The sequence below is a fragment of the Ctenopharyngodon idella genome, chromosome 6 (assembly GCF_019924925.1).
Source record: "Ctenopharyngodon idella isolate HZGC_01 chromosome 6, HZGC01, whole genome shotgun sequence".
Taxonomy (NCBI): Eukaryota; Metazoa; Chordata; class Actinopteri; order Cypriniformes; family Xenocyprididae; genus Ctenopharyngodon; species Ctenopharyngodon idella.
In genome coordinates this window covers 9,045,028-9,064,659 of record NC_067225.1, presented here as the reverse complement: position 1 = coordinate 9,064,659, position 19,632 = coordinate 9,045,028, and the positions used below count along the sequence as shown (strand labels likewise).

The window sequence follows — 19,632 nt, the reverse complement described above, 5'->3', positions numbered from 1 at the left end:
TTTGCACAGAGACGATAACGGTATTGTTTTCAAAACCTTGCGCTTTGAAACCCGACTGTCATGGTGGCTGAGCAAATCCACTGTATTGTTTACAAATACTACACTTGTTGTACCACGAACTGTAGTTTTAAGAGTTTTAAGAGTTTAGACCTGAAATATATTTAATCATAGCGCCTATTTTATGATGTTTAGTCATTTTTGGAGATGCAAGCTCCATGCCATCAGCGGCCGATCAGTGCTCGTGTACCCGCCGAGAACAGCTTCATCTCAGGCAGTGCTTCAGGGATTTGCTGCTGGCTCTTATAGTTGTTAAACATGAGATATAATTCATTTTAGGTACATAAAACAGACAATCTTTGGTCTTATTAATCTATTACTTGTTCCTGAACAAATCGAATTGGGCTATGTTAAATTTAATAATTTAATAAAGGCTATATTTAACTTACATCACATAGAGCACTGCTTTTATACGTTTGACTGAATTGCACAATTGTGTTTATTTCTTATTGTCATTTATAATGGGTATTATTACACAGCTCTGTGGAATACTTGATTCTGATTGGTCAATCGCACCATCCGGTGGTATGTTATTCCCCGATAACAACCACTAAAAACAGATAAAACAGGCTCATCCGGGTTACTGAAGTTTGCAGTGCTATACGCTTGCTAGGAATGGTTTTTCTTCATCGAAGTTTTGCGTTTGGTGAGATAATAAAATATTAAAACGCAGTCAAATCAATATTTTGTGTATGGTTATTTAATTATATCATCCAGTATTGTGGACTCGCTCTCTCTTGTTTCATGCAAACGCAGCTGCTGCCATTTGCGACTATTGTTTTATACACTGTTGGATTATAAGATAACAAACAGGTACGATTTTAAAACAGTTTCATCTCCGATCAATATCTCTTATTCCCATAATTATTTGTGGCGAAATGCCGTTTAATAAGCGTACCGTATCCCTTAAATGTACGTCTAGTCTGAACTTGCCGCACTAGCAACTGCTCTCTCAGCTGAAGCTTTGTGTTTAAAGAGCTAATAAAATATTTCAACTCAAAATATATCCTGATCACCCTGTTGGGGTTTATTCTGAGAAAACAACGGACTGGATGTACATTATCCCTTAATTGTTGTTAATTTAAATGCTCACTCAGGCAATCTCTCTCTCTCTTTTTTTTTAATAATACTGTACAAAATACAGTGAGTTTCAATGAACCGACTCAACGTAGAATTAGTAACAGAGACTTGGTCAAACTGTCAACTTGAGATTTGAATCCATGATGGAAGGAAGTAGTTCTGCACAAAAGAGTGTTTTAAAGACACTCCGTTGTTATTTCTTACTTATTTACACACTCGTGCCATCGAACTGCTGTATAAATGCAATATCACACTCATAGCTGTGCGATATGGCTGCATATCAGCACGCTGTGATTATCTACAGCCGAATCACAGCTGTGCTGATATACAGCCATATTGCACGGCTATGAGTGTGATATTGCTCATATATATTTTGTTTTGCCTTTGTTATTGACTAAATCAAAAACCCTTTAACAGTGAACATTTCATTGAGATTAAAACCACTTTTTTTCAATCATTGTTTCTCTGTGCTTTTTCTTCAGGTGATTTCTCATTGGAGTCTGTCCTCACCTCACAGGCACTTCTCAAACTCTGCAGAATGAACAGGGCTTTTAACAGGAGAAAGGGTATGAGAATAGAGTTGATGTTGTTTCTGCAATGTCAGCTGCCAATAAATGCCAACAAGCCTAACTGACTGATGAAGACGAATGTGCATTTATGAGGCTGGTTGAACTACAGGCTGTTTATATATAAACTTGTTTTGAGTGACAGAATTCACTATACATTAAATTTACCTGAAACCAAAGTCATTGAAGAACATGTTGGCTAAATGTTTTGTATTTGATTGCTAATTACATTTATTAGGTGCACCATAAGGGATGCAGTTCCTAGGGGTTTTTGCTCCCGGTAGAAGAACCTCAGACTATTTAGTTTCAATATATTTTCTTTGGGAAAGTAATGACTTCCAGGTCCAAACTGGGATGCATGCTCAAGTTTCACCCCCACACTTCAGGTTTTCAAAGCTTCATTTCTGGCACTTATCTCTGTTCTTTGCTTCCGATTCCAAACCTCCTCAACACACACACTTTGGCTAGTTTGAACATCGCGGACAGACCTGGATTCATAGGTGACATAGGTTAGCCTTCTTCCAACAGAAAGCGTGCCTTCTAGGCTAATGTTTTATTAATGGGAGTGACAGAAGAGCCTCTGGACTTGCTGGCATGGTCACAGCCCATGTTTGGCGAGTTTATCTCCAGCCACAGACACTGCAGTAGTAGGTTGCTTTGAATATTTCATAGCTCTCAATTGGGATTTGCTCATTTGCTGAAATTATCGTTAAGTCCAAACAGACACTCTCACACACGACTCTATTCCTCAGAAAGTGATAATGCTGCTTAACGAACTAGAAATTATGTGAGACTTCACATTCATTGACCTTTACAGTCAATGAGGGACACTGCTGTGTGTACACTGTTCTGCAGAATGCGATTCAAAAGGAATATTACAAATTTTAGGCATAAATACATATTGTATGAGTTTGAATGATTCATGCCTCCCCAAAACATACAAATTATGAAACTGTTAAAGAATTTATCCATGTTTACATTTTTTTTTTTACTGCAGTTCAGTCAGAAAGCAGAGTTTTGACTCTTGTAGGATAAAATGTTTTTCCCCTCCAAAATCGAAAAGCGCAATTCTAAAAACCATTACTGAACCTGAAATGTGCTACAGTGCATTATTAGATAATTATGTAATTATTAAAACATTGGTGACATTATAACTGAAATATTCTGAAATTTAAATCAGTTAATTAAATCAGAATTTAACTGAATCAGGAATTTCTGAATGAGAATTGAATCAGAAAACCAGTAATTTTTCAAATGGAAAAATACCTGCTTTAAATATTGAAAATATTCTGTAAATAAGTTATGTATGTAAATACATTTTTATATTGTAACAACTTAAAGGTGCAGTGTGTAAATTTTAGCGGCATCTAGCGGTGAGATTGCGAATTGCAACCAACGGCTCTCTTTACCACTCACCCCTCCCTTTTAAAGAACATAGAGAAGCTATGGTGGCCGACACAGGACAAAGATGTCATTGTCTGAGACAGCAGAGAGTAGCCAGTCAAGCAATGAGGTTTCTTCTTACTTCTAACAAAGAACTACTACTACTACTACCACCACTTCTTTTTCATGCGTATTCAATGTAGTGACAGTGCATGCTGCCTCTAAAAACATCAACGAATTCGTTGAAGAAGAACAACAACATAGTGGCAAAACGCACTCTATAGAGCAGTTTGTCCGTTTAGGGCTACTATAGAAACATGTCGGTGCAAAATGGCAACTTAGAAATGGCTCATTCTAAGGTAATAAAAACATAATGGCTCATTATGTAAAGTCTTTATATACCACTGAAAACATAGTTATGTACTGTATATAATTATGTCAATAGATCCTCCTAAATATTACACACTGGACCTTTAAAAACAAGCATGAGCTTATCTGCTCTTGGTTGGTTACAGTAACTGTTTTTAGCTGGTTTAAATCTCCCTGAGATTGAACTGACTAAAACCCCTCTAAAACTATCAAAACAGACCAGGGTGACCAGTGGAAATTACCTGGGTGGAACAGGGTGTTTTTGCCACTAGGGATGAACTTTATTTAGGTGAAAAAGCTGCATCAGAGTTTTGGTATTCTTTAGCAAAAGGTTGAATTTGAAATCGTGTTCACAAGAGAAATATGCCTGTCACGATAATAACTCTGGTAGCAGGTCGTAATTTAACATCTAATGTAATGCACATTAAGTGACCTCATACATGCTCTTGCTTTTCACCTGTTTTGAATGCTTACCCTTTATGATTATTTGTGTTTAAACTGACAGCTAATCGGTGGGAGCATTACAAAATGACCTTTAGACCTGAGCTCTGGACAGAAATGTCCTGCGGTGCAGTAACCTTTTCATAGCTGAGGTACAGGGAAAGTAAAGGGTAAAGCTAAAAATGGACCCATCTCCTTTGCACCAAGTTTATTATTTTTGAGTTCAAAGACCAATTAGCTACATGAACCTGTTAATTTGACTGTTGTCGTTTCACTTACTTGCTTCAGTATTTAAATTAAATATTGAAATGACCTAGTAGATCAACGTTATGAATTTTGGAGGTCGCATGACTCGGCAGTTTTCTAAGTAGAGACTTATATTTTCTGTACTTGGAGAGGTATTCTGTTAATAATTGTGTTGCTGTGTTTTGCCGTACAAAAAAAGGTTGTGGTGTCCAGAGTTTTTCCTGACTCAAAATGTGGTGAAGGTGGTACGTGTTCTAATAATTAGTTGATTGAAGAAAAATAACCGCTCAAGCTAAACTAGCCATGAAAACAAAATTCTTATTTTTTTATGGAATATTGCACTTCAGAATTAAAATGTCCTGATAATTTACTCACCCTCATGTCATCCAAGATGATTATGTCTTTCTTTCTTTTTTCAAAAAAAGAAATTAAGGTTTTTGATATAGTGGACTTCCCAGCCGAGAAAGGTTCGCTTTGTAGACACTGGATCGGTACTTCCGCCTACGTCACATGTGACCTTTCCATAATGATTGCGCAATGTGTGGCGCGTCGCAGAGCAGTGCAAGATGAGCAGTTGTGGTTAAAAAGCATATAATTTTTTTTTTTTTTTTGAAAATGACCAATCGTTTCGCTAGATAAGTACCTTATTCCTCGTCTGGGATCGTGTAGAGCCCTTTGAAGCTGCACTGAAACTGCAAAAGGACCTTCAACCCGGTGTACCCTAGTGAAGTCCACTATATGTTTTCCTCAAAAACCTTAATTTCTTTTCGACTGAAGAAAGAAACACATAAAAATCTTGGATGAGATGTAAGCGAGTAAATTATCAGGAAATTTTAATTCTGAAGTGAATTAATCCTTTAATGGAACCAGTAAAAAAACTGGAATTGTAAAGCGCAATTGAAATCAGAACCAGAATTGTTTAATTCCTTATGGTTCCCAACCCTGATAATGAAAAAACTGCCAGTCCAACTCTATCATTGTGCTTGTAAGTTTTGCACAGGCAAGCACTGACATTTTCTTCAGAAACTGTTAAAATCTAGTTTCATCTGTAAAGACATTTGTGCCACCCAAAGCTATAAGCAGTTTTTTCTTATGTCCTCATGACATTGCTGCAGCAGGTTATGTCTGAGCGTTTGTCCTCTCTCTATGTCGAGCATTAATTGGTGTGCAGTACGAGATTTCAGCTGATTAAAGTGTGTGTGTGTTTGTACCTGCGTGGCTGTGAATGCTGAAGAGCCTGTGTTGTAAAGGTGTCAAATAAACAGTGAGAGAGCTGTCTCCTCTTTGGCACAGGATTGGACGGCTTGTCAGCTTCATTATATTATTGTTTTTTGTCGGCATCACAGTTCTTATACTCTAAGGGCCATCTCTCTTACTCGCTGTCTCTCTTGGTCTCTTTCTGCGTCCCTTAATCTTTCATTCTGTCTCTCTCTCTCTCTCTAGTTTTTTCAGTTTCTCTTTATTTTTCTAAAGCCGTGCCCTGCTGAGTCAGGTCTAGATCACGGCAGCATGCACTGACCATAGAGGTCTCCTTTTGCCAATTCATCAACCCACAATTTCACTCCCAGCTCAAGGGAGAAAAGAAAGAACAATGAGGGGCTCTTCATCAACACCTACAAGGACAATAGGAAATAAAGCACAACATGTCAGTCAGCCCGCTAGGAGAAAATTGCTGCTGCCTGTTCAGGGTCTTCCCGCCTTATAAGTAATATACAGGCATTCACGGAGGTCCCTAAAATTCCAGGGGGACCCCTCAAAAAAATGTCTGTAATGAATAAGTGGCCTGTAACTTCTAACATGAGGACATGCAACAGAGAAACATGAGAAAAATAATCCTAAACTAAATTTCACTTCAGACATGTTGATGCCATTGACCACCAAATATGATGATTCACTCTCAAGGGACCAAATATATTTCATAAACATCCATTGTGCTATTGGCCCACCCACAATAGCCATCGCCATAACAGGGAGTACAGTTGACAGAGGGACCACCTCAGAAACCCCCAGACTTGACATTACCGCTGAGATGCCAGCTGCACCGATGTCAGCGGGTTGTCCTCTAGACTTGAAGCCAGTCTCAAGTGCTTAGGAAATGCCCTGATGTCTTCATGTGCAACGCTCTTGATGACCAGAAACCTAGATGTGGCGTCCATGATGGTTAAAGACTCTAACGTGGCGTCCATGATGGCTGGAGACTCTGGCATAGCGTCCGTGATGGCTGGAGGCTCTGGTATGGCGGCCATGACAGCTGGAAGCTCTGGCGTGGCGGCCATCTTGGCTGATGACTCTGGCGTGGCAGCCATCTTGTGATCAGGCTCTGGTGCAGCGGCCAAACACAGGGCTAGAGACCATCAAAACTGAACTTGCTGGAAACCGCAATGTGCCAAACTCTGTGGCCACCGGAGCTTGTTATGTACTGCCCTCTCCCAAAAAATGTTTAGGGGATACTCTAGGAACTCGCTCAGTGATCCTCAAGGACCATCACGGATCAGTGTGGATTGCAATGGGTTGTTGAATCCATAACAAAAGAAGTCAATGAGAGCATAGTCTGGGAGGTTAGTGAAATTAGCAATACCTAGGAAGTCCTGAATGTGGTCCTCGAGTGAGTGAGTTCCCTGACGAAGGTGGACGAGACATACTACTGGATCCATTGTTGGCTAGATCTTCTGTTATGAACTGCTCAGAGATGCGAAGGGTTGAGGATCCAAATGCAGTATTTATTGAATGGGGTAATCTACAATTGAAGTCCAAAAAACAGGCAAAGGCCATACACAAGTAAACAATCCAAACAATGACTGAGATAAGGGCAGATGTAAACTGTGAAATCCAAAAGACCAAGCAGAGAATCAAAAACAAGACATGGGAAAACCAGGATACAAGGCAGGAAGCAGTACAAACAGACATGCAAGATCTAGCGTGACTGATAAACCAGGCTTTATATAGGCAGGGATAACGTGATGATGAGACACAGCTGAAAGCAATCATTGATGAGTCCAGGCAATAGATTATGATGATCGTGACACATTTATATTGTGATAAATAAAAAAATATATCTTGAAAGCATTTTCTTAAAAATAATTTCTGTCTATTCAAATATTTTTTGTATCTGTAAAAAATAATTTGTGATTTATCTCATACTGTAGGGGTGTAACGGTACACAAAAATGACAGTTCGGTACATACCTCTGATTTGAAGTCACTGTTTGTTCAGTATACTTTGTTATAGCAGGGGGAAAAACAAAACATAAAATTGCTTCTTTTTTTTAATCAAACAGTGGCTCTGTCTAAAAATAAAAAAAGTCTGTAAATACTACTGCAATCGACTACAACAAACTCTTCATACTGCAGTTTTTGGTGCTGTTGTAAATTTGAAGTTCTTCCACTTTTGGTATCAAAAAATTATAGCAAAATGAATATTTTAGTCAGAATTATTGTGCTCCCATTCTATTGCACTCCCTCTGTTCGACGCTTATATATCATTGACGTCTGTAAAGTTTAACAGAGACAAAATGAAAATACTCATGTGAATTTCTAAAGTTTACAGATAAGATTCTTTAGTTTCAACCATTCTCCATGTTTTTCCACTATAGAAAAAAAATGAATCCAAAATAACCCAGTAATGGTTATTGATGATTACATAATTTACAGCCCGAGTCTGCGCAGTAGTGATCCTGAGGTGGAGCCGTGGTATCTAGGTCCAAATAACTAACTACAACCAAACATACTGGAAAAACAAACACTTGAACATATGTCAGAACTACCTAAATGACAGAAACCATCTTTGGGGAAAAAATATTTGAAATGCAATTGGATTTTTTTGTTTGGCTCACGTCCCATTTGATTAAATGGAGAGGATGGAGTTTATGACCTAATTAATAATAATAATAATTTGTTACATTTATATAGCGCTTTTCTGGGTACTCGAAGTGCTTTACATATGGAAGGGGGAATCTCCTCAACTACCACCAATGTGCAGCATCCACCTGGATGATGCGACGACAGCCATATTGTGCCAGAACGCCCACGACACACCAGCTTATTGGTGGAGAGGCCAGGATGCCGGGGTTACACCCCTACTCTTTCTTTGAAATACATCCTGGTATTTTCAATGACCACAGAGAGTCAGGACCTCGGTTTAACGTCTCATCTGAAGGATGGTGCTTTGTGGCAGTATAGTGTCTCCATCACTATACTGGGGCATTAGGACCCACACAGACCACAGGGTGAGCGCCCCCTGCTGGCCTCACTAACACCTCTTCCAGCAGCAACCTATAGTTTTCCCAGGAGGTCTCCCATCCAGGTACTGACCAGGCTCAACCCTGCTTAGCTTCAGTGGGCAATCAGTCTTGGGCTTCAGGGTGATAGCTGCCGGCTACCTATACTGCAGCCAGCCACCAGGGTGGGAACAAAATTATTTACTTCACTATTTTTTTTATATCCTTTTCTGCAGACCCCCCTAGTTCCCCCTTGAAGCCGCCTGGGGGTCCCTGAACTCCCTGGACAGTATGAAAACCCCTGCTCTAATTAAACTTGATGCGCATTACCACACCAACTACAAGAAGACATTTAATTAAAAGATGAGGTCTGATTAATCAGCACATGAAAATAATTGAAACTGACAACAAATGCAACAACAGCAGCATAAATAAAAGCAAGAGTAATCAGTTTGATTTATTCATGCTGTGCATTGCTGTTATCTCAAGTACTGCATTAGTATTATTATCCTCACATCCTCACCTTTCTCAAAAATGCTCAGAAACAAAAAAACACAAAAAGGCTTTCTTCGTGTTTGAGACTTTTGTTTCATGTTTAAAGCACTTAAATTGATGCACGGAAAGACAGGAGACCCTTGTGATTATGGACCTTGTTAAAAATACTGTAGCCCTCAGCTGCCCGTTTCTAATAGTGGGAACAGAAGGACATGCAGAACGGCTGGTGAGACAGCACAAAATTTGATAGATTTTGCTGTTCAGAATCAAACATTATATTATAAATATATGAAATTACATCAAGTCAGTAATTTTACAAGAGGTGCGTTCATGCCATGGTGGAATTACCGTAATTACGAGATTCCGACTTGTCAAATACATTCACATCCTCATGGAACTAATTTTTGAAAGCTCTGACTTGTGACCATGTGATCACTGCATATACATTTTGCAGTTGATAGTGTTGTCATAGAAATGCATAATTATGAGTCCGACTATTTTTCTGAAAAAAATTTCTTATGACATTACAAGCTTTTTGTGCTGACTTACTGAAAATATCAGTTATCTGCCATTACACCTAAATTCTTCATCTTTATTCTCTTTTTTCATCCAGATAAACCAAGTATGCACACACCTGAAGCCTTGGTGAGAAGTCATGTTGTGTATAATGCAAAGGTACAGTTTGAGACGTATTTCTTATTTGTTCCTCTGGTTCTCTGTGCTTCTTCTATATTTACTACACAAAAGGGGGAGGGACAGCACTACACTGCAAATGCACACTGTGTACACAATGGGCCCTACTTTAACGATCTAAGCGCATGGTCTGAAGAGCACGGCACAGGTGCACTTAGGGCGTGTCCGAATCCTCTTTTTCTAGTTGAACGACGGAAAAAATGGTCTGCGCGCCAGGTGCATGGTCCAAAAGAGTTGTACCTATTCTCTTAATGAGTCATGGGTGTGTTTTGAGCGTAACATGCAATAAACCAATCAGAGTCTCATATCCCATTCCCTTTAAAAGCCAAGCGCATGGCGGATTCACTATTTACATGGCGGAATTTGCAAGTGGAAGGACTGAACGTTTCTCCAGAGAGGAATTCTTATATTTTTAATATTTAAAAAAGTGTGTGTGCTGCTGTGCGTCCCTGTGTGTGTAACAAGCAGAGTGTATGCGCGTTGTGCACCCGCCTATAGGCGCATATTACTAACACGCCCTTTAAATAACAAAAAAAAATAAGATAAAAAATACTGTGCCATTGACTTTACACCAGGTTTTTGTTGGTCAATGGTGCAGTCGTTTTCAGTTGCCTCAAAATAGCAACACGCCAACAATGCACCTGAACACACCTCATTTTCAGACCAGCACGCCCATGGGCGAACAGATGGGCGCGAGTGCATTTGCTGTTTAAACAATGTGGCTCTGGACGTGAAAATGATAACTGCGTCGGGCTGAAAACAGCAAAAAACACTTGCGTCGCATTGCGCCGGGTGTATGATAGGGCGCCATGTCTTTGACTTTGGGATGTGAGATGTGTTTTTGTAAGTGTGTGAGAGATGAGCCTGTTCTACTGAAGCTGTTGGTATGATGGATGCAGTGATGTTTAAAGTTGTACTAAATGCACTTGAGTGAGTGTGTGTGTGTGTGTGTGTGTGTGTGTGTGTATATATGAAGGGACTGTTATTGCAGCTCACAACTCCCCTTCTCTGACCTTCATTATAGTTTTCATCAAGTACAGATTGCTACACACACATACTGTATGCTTATCAGCCCAGTCACCATTACAAACAAATTATATTATTGATATATTACTTAAATCTACTAACATTGTGTCCACTGTATGTTCATGTAGTTCTTGGGAATCACAGAAGTGGAGCAGCCCAAAGGGACAGACATGGTCCGTGTGGCCGTCAGGAAGCTGAAGGTAGTGTGTCCACAGTACTCCACTATTCTGAGCATTTATAGGCTATGAAATGTGTTCATGGTTCTTCATGCCTGTTTATAGGGCAGAAATTGCTGTGATAATTAAATGTAAATATACAGAAATTTTAAAAGGGTAAATTAAGTTTACTTCCAAAGTTCATATATCAGACTCAAGCTGCATTTCAATTTTATGTGAGTGCCAGTTAACACAAGGCAAAAGCTTACTCATTATTAAATCGATAATAATTAAATGATTAATAATTTAATAGTCAGTTAAAGCTGCAGTCCGTAAGTTTTGACTCTTTGTTGCCATCTCTGTTTGAAACCTGCAATTGCAGTTGTTTGCAGAATTATCATCTTTAAGCCTTGTCTATACTGCACGCGTCTGTGGCACGTTACAGCTCCGGCGAGGCTTTGTTCCGTCCTCTACGCAGTGTCAACTCACACCAGAAGCATTTCAGAAGCGAAGCGGCTGGATTTGCGAGACCACTAGATTTGACTGTCCGACGTTGTTTTCCTTCATTTTTCGTGTTTTTAATGACTAAATGGTTATATTTTGTCTGGTTTAATTGTGTTTATTGCTATGCCATACTTTATTTTGCTGTAGCCTACAGATAAAGTTAATACACTTAAAAGTCCAGTTATGGATGACAAGGACAAAATTCTTTTAAATTTTTCAACTTTGAATCTCTTGTCATCAATTTCTGGCCTCCTAGTGATGTGAAATATGAGCAGGAGTCTTCACAGGGTGATTATTTTGACGTTATTTTGTATTTGAGCTGCAAATTTGGACGCTGCATCTGTCAGAAATAGACTTGGCGCCTATCTTTAGCGAAGCGCCGTGGCGAGCTGCTTCTGGGACGTTTCTGAAATGTGCCGCGGCGCGGCTGGTGTAAACACAAAGCACTGACTAGAGTGGCCGCGGATCAGCTCCGGCAGCCGCGTGTGCAAATTATTATTATTGCTATACTTTGTTCTCAAATTGTTAATGTTAACAACATCAGCAATGCATGACTGTGTATTTAGTGTGTATTAGCGTTACCTGTAGATTTCAATTTCTGTACAGTCTAATCTCTAGCATTAATTTGTCATACCATACAATCTGCCATCCAAATTATGTTAATTATTGCAGCTGCTGTGAGAAAAGGCTATAATTGATCTGCCTCACATGCGATGTAGCCTACTAGCTAGGACTCGTTCTTTATGTAAACAGACGTGATTGACATAAAGACAAACGGCAACATGCTCAAATTTCCCGCGGAAACCCACCACTACCACCTGAATTATAAAACATTATTACAAGCTTACCGTTGTGAATTACCTAAGGTAAGGAGATACTTGCTCAAAAATTGATTATGGATCATTTTTAACCAAAAAAGTTATGAACAGCAGCTTTAAGTGATTTATAATTTCATTAGTAAATTAATAATCTGTATTCTTTCAGTTTACATGACTATTTGTCTTTAAGCATCATTACCACTGTTGCTCATATTAAAGTGCTCCTATTATGCTTTTTCGAGTATTACCTTTTGATGTAGTGTGCTATTTAGCTGTTTGTGAATGTAAAACGTCTGCAAAGTTTCAAAGATCAAAGTGCACGACAAATGCAGTTATTGTCTCCCAAAAGAAAGAACCAATTCTAAACTGCCTGAAAAGAGTAATTACAGTCTTACTTCCTGCTGGAACCTACACAGGTTTGTAGCAATTTTGCATAATGCCCGCCTATGGTCTTTGTTGGATGAACAACTTCTACTTTGACCCACTCTTAAATGATATTATTTTTAAATGATAAATGATACATAATGGGATAGTATGGTTTGTAGCCAAGGCCTGGAAGATTTTGGTTTGAGTTGTCAACATGTCAAGAAGAGGCTGTTTTTTTGTGTTGTGAAAGCAGATCCACTTTGCATGAACTTACAAAGGATGAGGATATGAAGAGTCAATGACACAAAGACACAACAGCAGTTTAATTCCAACAGTTAACTCCACCTGTTTGTATCACTTTGTAGCGCTGAGGAAACCTCAGAAGCGGAAATTCAAATTAGATAATGGGCGTTTGTTTTCCGACACATGCTGTAAGCGGTAGAGCAATCACAATGGCCATCTGACCAATCAGAGCAGAGTAGGCTCACGGAAAGGAGGGGTTTAGAGAGACTGAATCCTTGATTGAACAGTTTCTGTGAAGGAAAAAAAAAGTTTCAGACACTGTGAAAAAAGAGCTGAAGCTGCATTGTATATTTTGAGAAAATTAAAGTGTATTTTGACCTTGGATGCATGTAAATCTATTGTAGGAGACCTTTAAAAACAAATTAAGAATCTTTAAATTAACATAATAGGGGCACATTAACATTCTAAGTAGATGACACTAAATTGTTTAGAGTTGGTGTACTATTATTTTTCTAGGTGATTTCGCCTGGTGAATTAGTAATAAAAAAATCCCATGGACTTATATTAAATGAGGGACCTGCGCCATATTCAGGGACAAGAATATCAATGGCTGCGTTTACACTGGCACAAATAAGCAGATTTTTTACTCATATCTGACACAGATCGGAATTTGTTGCACATGTGTAAACACAAAAATCCATACGAGATCCAATTTTTTTCGCATCCATTCTGAGCCACTTCCAAATGTGGTTTTAAATCAGATACATATCCTATCTGATTTCTCCAGGAATTCCAAGCAATCATAAGTGAGGGCAAAACGTTTGACCACAAAGATAGCTTTTTAATGTCGTATTATGAAGCAGACGTGCCTGTATGCACTAAAACTCACAGCTGTTTTTTACTGAGGTGGAAACTTTATAGCGCACACACAGAAACATTATGTGGAGCATAGAAACTAGTTTTCAACCTCTGCCCTGTGAGTTTTTTTTTTTTTTTTTTTTTTAAATAAAACCGCTTCACTACTGAAAACTACAACTCTAACAAAGTTGTGTGTGTTGCATTGGCAAACACCACTCGCATTTCTTTTAGAAAACATAAAAATCTTTTTGAAATATCTTACTGCTTTGTTGTTATTTAATAACTGAACCAAACAGTCGATACACAAGACTCCGCTCATAACTAAAACTGTTTATGAGACAGAAATAGAACAGTGGCTCGTTCATGGGATTTTTAGGGGACAGATTAATGATGTCCTTTTCCTGGGTGATATTTCTTTCGCCCAGTTTATGTCCAGCTTTGGACTTTCTGCAGGTCAGTGCATTGCTCTAGAGACGTGTTTGAGCACCTCATTTCACCTGATGCTCTACTGCTCTCCAGCAGCCTGTAAAAAAATGGCGAACACCTCCGGCTCTGTTTGCTTTTCCCTTGATAGTATGTACTTCCACTGCATGTGCTGAATCACTTCTGCTTCCTCAGTTTCAAAGGCACATCAAGAAGTCAGAGGGGCAGAAAACTCCCAAAGTGGAGCTTCAGATCTCTATATATGGTGTGAAGATATTGGACCCTAAAACTAAGGTAGGTTTTCTCAAATATGAAAACTTCTTGTGTACAGTCACAGGAAGTGCTCTAGAAATAAAGATAAAACCACATAGTTGATGTGATTTCATGCATGGAAGCCCTGATTTAGACTCGAAAAGTCACAGCAATTTATTCAGCTCCATAAACTACCCCACTGCCATCCTCACACCTGCTCTGACAGAACAATGAAATGAAATGAAACTGACAATTAAATGTGCTATCTTATCTTTCAAACATTTACTGTTTAATGTCATGCCAATTATGTTCTGTTAGCACAACTGATAGAATTATCTCATTCCAATACTAAAATAATGTAACTAATTCAGCAACTAAAGTAACTAATTAGCTCTTGATGAATTCAATTAGATGTGTTTGTTCAAAACAAAGTAACTGCCAATGTTTGTGAACAATCATAAATGAGATATCTCTCAGATGTTTCTCCCAGAAGCAAGATTTAGAATTTTTTTATATTATTAATTATAAATTAGCCTTTGTTTAGAATAACTAAAATTCTAAAAAGTATTCTATATTATGGATTATATACGAATTTATATTACATTTTATATTATTTTAGTTATTATACTTGTTCTTATTTAAATTTATGTTACTACAATAAACTACTAAAACAACTGAAATATTGTATAATATTTTTTAAATGTGGAGTTTACATTTGTAACTTGTTAAGAATACAAAACAAAGGATAAAATGCCTATTTTCCATTTCTAAAGCAAAGGTGGCAGGTTGTTTAGAAGCAGAATCTTCTCACATGAGGAATTCTGTTGTCATGTGTTTACTGAGATGTTTTGCTAGATCTGCACAAGCACAGGAAAACAGCAATAACCAAGGGCGATCGCTTCTGGGCATCGTGATCGCTTCTGGGCTTTTAATGTTCAATGAGGAAAGACTAACACTAAGTGAATTTGCAATTGCGCTTGAAATTTTATTGCAATATCCCTTAGACTTCAGTGAGTTTGTTATGCTGTAGCGCTTGTCAGTCTGGATGAGAGAGAGGATGTATGTGTCACGTCAGCTGTGTTGTTCCATCAATATTCTGTATCAATCACAATTTATATTTACAATTAAACTTTCCCCTTTCACATGCACACTGCTTTTGTCCATGTCAGAGTTTCTGTTATTGGATATACTGGATTGATTTTGGGGTGATGTACTGACATTGATGTGATTTCTGGATAATTCAAATAAAGTATTTCTTCGCAAATTACGCAGTAAAATGGTTTTCGGAAGTGGGCCTTTGAGAACTACAAATAACAAACTTGATCATCATGAAATCTAATTTACAGAAAGGGGATCACATTTACATCCAAGTGGAAATTAATATACATGGCCAGTGTCAATACTGCAATCAGTTCATATTGATGGTGCTGAGGGAGAGGATATATCATTATCAGTTTTTGAAACAGCTCTCAGCAGGAATGTATCCATTACAGAGGAAGCATCTCCAGCTGTTGAGCAGAGTTTTCATTTTGTTCATGTGCATAAAATGAGTGCCGATCTGGAGCTGGAATATGATATTTTGAATATTTTGATGAGAGCTCATTAAGGCTGTTATCGGTGGCTGAAGGCAACAACATAATGTTCATGTGGACAGACTACACAGACAAATGCTCCAGTTTATTGCTTTTCATTCCAGTGAAACCACAAAAGAAAGTGCAAACAAATGTGTCCCTGCTTTTTTTTATGCATACAATGAGTGCATCTGCAATTTTGCTTACAATATGTTATATTAGGGCGGATTAAATGAATGGGTCAGCAAGAATTATGGCTACGTTCAGACTGTTAGTCCAAATCCGATTTATGTGCATATCCAATTGAAATCTGATCCGATTTAGCAAGTGTGAATGGCAAAAAGGCACTTGAAATGTGATTTTTACAAATTTCGAGCTACATTCATATGTGGTTTGAAATCCTACTCAAATCGCGTTTCTGGAAATCCGTTTCAGTCTGACTGCTCTCATCGGATTTCATGCGGTTTATGTGACTTTCTCACGCCACGTAAAACGTAAACATCAGACTTTGTTATAGGAAACATGCTGAAAGTCGCTGTAGGTTGTGTTGTTGCAAAGTGCCGAAAGTAGAAAATAACAATACAGCACGGAATCAAAGTCCCTTTCAAGGAAAGTCTGTTCACTCCGCAGCCATATTTGCAACGCCTCCGGGCAGCTATTTCGGCATCCAAGACCAAGTCCTATCTATTTGAAAAATCCTGAAATCTCAAAAACTGCTGGGCGAACTCACAATTAAATAACATATTTCAAATCAGCAATGAAATCTGACATGAACTGTCCCATAAATGTTGTTTCTTATGCTCAAATAGCATTAAAAAAGCTTATTTAACAGGCTAGACAAGCCAATGCGCATGAACAGTCCTAAGCGCGAGTCTCAGGTTTCTATGGGAACTGGAGCTTCTAACGGCAGCTGCAGTGAAGCAATGACTTTATCAATCAGCGATTGGCTCTTTTACTTAGAAGGCGGGACGTATTCCGCCATATTGTGCGTTGCATTTTCTCCCGTTCATGACTAATAGGAGTGAACCGTCTTTCTATATCTACAGTCTTATAGCGGAATAAACCCCCAGCGCAGCGGCTACACATTGTCATGTTGCAAATAAGACAACATCTCTATTGCAAACCCCTCCATGTTGCGGTTGCGGTTTTTGGTGTATGCATACCAACGCAACGCCATTTCCATAGAAACCAATGCAGATATTCCAGAAAACGAAAGAGCGGTATGGACACACAAAACGGATCTGAACAGTTGCTATACACAATGTGGACAGTCAATAATTTTAGAGCAGATTCCAATCGGTTACACAAATAATTGGATTTGGACTGACAGTGTGAAAGTAGCCAAAGTCTCTGTGTAATGAGTTCATAAAAATTCTCCCTCCCCCGTTCACACCACTTTTTAATACAACTTGGCCCTGGCATTGAGATGCATTTTGGTCGATTGGATCACAAGTGGACGACACTAAATACAGGTGTAAACAGGGTGTAAAACATTTTGAGCTTGTCCACTTTTGACCACTTCCAGAGGTAGTCAAAAACACATTTGGATTATGTTCATGATGTAAACGCTCATGTGGTCGAATGTGTTCAAATGGCTACTAAAAACCACCTACCAGTGTTGCCAAGTCCATGGTTTTCCCGCGGAATTGGGCTACTTTAACACTGCTGCGGGTTGTTCTTCATGTCCGTGGGTTGAAGCGACCCCAAATAACATGATATTTAGCCCCTGGAATGCCCCAGGGGGGAACCCTGTCAAAAAACATATTTAACCCCTGGAACGCAATTTCTATCGGGGGACCCCTTGAAACGTGATTGGGCTAGATTTGAGTAGCAATTGGGCGGATTATGTTGTGAAAACCTGGCAACCCCGCCGCCTACTGACACAATAAACATTATGGGAAGTGCGCTAACCAGATGGGATTTAAACTTTGCCAGCTGAAGCCATAAGTTTGGTTTGAAGACGAAAAACAGACAAAGCAAAATGTTCTCTAAACATTCCTGTTTTCTATCATGCACTTACCGTGTTCAGCGCGGTCTCGCGGCTGTCAGAGCAGAAACTAAAGCTGATGCTCTCTTTATGTTTTCCCGTAGTCTCCGGTCACATTCATATGCAAATTGCGCGTGGTTATTTTGGCTATTAAATCAAAATTTCTGAAGAAGCCCATACATTTACCTGCCCATAGACCATCCCCTTGAAGAAATCAGGACTGAAGTGGTCGAAAGTGGACAAAAGAGACAGATTAAAACACCAGGTGTTTTACCGGGTATGTGTCTCTCTCGTCCACTTGTGATCTGATCGACCAAAACGCATCTTAATACCAGGTGTAAACAGGGCCAAAGTGACATCCATGGGTGCTCTCTCTTATGCATGTGAAATAGGCTAATGTAATTTGTTTTCCTGTTAATTTTGGGAGAAACATCTGAAGAAAAGTAATGAACTTAATTGTTGAAACATAAATGAGAACACATGAATTCGCCCAAGCCACGAAAGAGCCTTAAAAATTTAAACCTCAGCAAAAAAATTCTCCTCTGGGTTGTTTTCAAATTTGTTGCTTTTTGCTTCAAAATAGGTCAGTCATACCAGTGAGCTTTTCATCTCAGTTCAACTGTCCTTCTTGTTCCAGGAGATGCAGCATAACTGCCAACTTCACAGAATGTCCTTCTGTGCAGATGACAAAACAGATAAAAGAATCTTCACCTTTATCTGTACAGAACCCGAGACGAAGAAACACCTGTGCTACGTGTTTGACAGTGAAAAATGTGTAAGTAAATAAGCTTGTGATACCTAACAAATGTTACATACAGTAGAAACCTGGTTTGCTTATTGATTGCAATATGTGCAAATGTTGCCCAGGCGGAGGAGATCACACTTGCTATTGGACAAGCCTTTGATCTCGCCTACAAAAAGTTCCTAGAGTCAGGTGGAAAAGATGTAGAGACGAGGAAACAGATTGGAAACCTTCAGAAACGAGTAAGATTATGTTCATGGATTACTGCTCACACGTTCAAGATGCAGATACGAGCCCAGAATTCTTTATTCTCACACAAATACTCTCATAGCAGGGTGATTCTTCAACTATGGGTACTTTTGGCCCTGTGGAAAATAAACTCTTTTAAGCCACACTAAACATAATTTGACTAAATTAAAGTTTGACCGGAAATGACACAATAAAAATATTCTTGATCTTTATCTTGATTTGTTTGTTTTCTTGAGACATTGTTTAATATCAAGCATGCTCTTTGCTGTCTACTTGGTAACTAAGGCTACGTTCACACTGCAGGTAAATGTGGCCCACATCTGATTTTTTTTGCCCACATGTGACTCATAACTGTTTTCCTCATGACAGTGTGAACAATACAAACCACATGGAATCTGATCTTTTCGATTCCGATTTGTGCCACTTCCATATGTGGTAGGCTACTACAGTGTGAACAGTCATAACAGAATTCACACAATTTTTACGTCACTCAAGATCAACATTCGTCACGATTCTGCGTCTATTCAAAGATTTTACACACTCAGCGTTATCAAGACAGTTGCAAAAGGTAGTAAGTAGAAGGGCAGTGATGTGTCAGAACTCGTAAGTATTACAGAGACAGCTCTATAATACAAGAAAAACATGAGGGCTCGTATCATAAAAGTTTCTTTCAAAACTCTGCTCTCTTTTGTCACATCATTGTCTTTATTTTTCATATTGCCTGCGCATAATTTCGCTGGCTTCCACGGCAGATCACACTATAAATTAAACGCGTAATTGCTTACTTTAAAGGGTTAGTTTACCTAAAAATTACATTTCTTTCATTAATTACTCACCCTCATGTTGTTCCACACCCGTAAGACCTTCGATCATCTTCAGAACACAAATTAAG

General features: G+C 38.8%; 1 protein-coding gene across 10 annotated transcripts in view; it reads left to right on the top strand.

Moving 5' to 3' along the window:
* gulp1b (GULP PTB domain containing engulfment adaptor 1b) overlaps window positions 1-19,632 on the top strand; it is a 61,704-nt gene that overhangs the window by 32,137 nt on the left and 9,935 nt on the right. For 8 of the 10 annotated variants that reach the window (XM_051896930.1, XM_051896928.1, XM_051896933.1 and 5 more), the window contains exons 2-7: window positions 1,620-1,703; window positions 9,467-9,528; window positions 10,701-10,772; window positions 14,135-14,233; window positions 18,387-18,524; window positions 18,617-18,733. In XM_051896930.1, coding sequence (XP_051752890.1) covers window positions 1,676-1,703; window positions 9,467-9,528; window positions 10,701-10,772; window positions 14,135-14,233; window positions 18,387-18,524; window positions 18,617-18,733 — 516 coding nt within the window. In that variant the 5' untranslated portion in view covers window positions 1,620-1,675. The remainder of the gene's footprint in view (window positions 1-1,619; window positions 1,704-9,466; window positions 9,529-10,700; window positions 10,773-14,134; window positions 14,234-18,386; window positions 18,525-18,616; window positions 18,734-19,632) is intronic. The other 2 variants (XM_051896929.1, XM_051896936.1) reach the window with 1 other exon arrangement.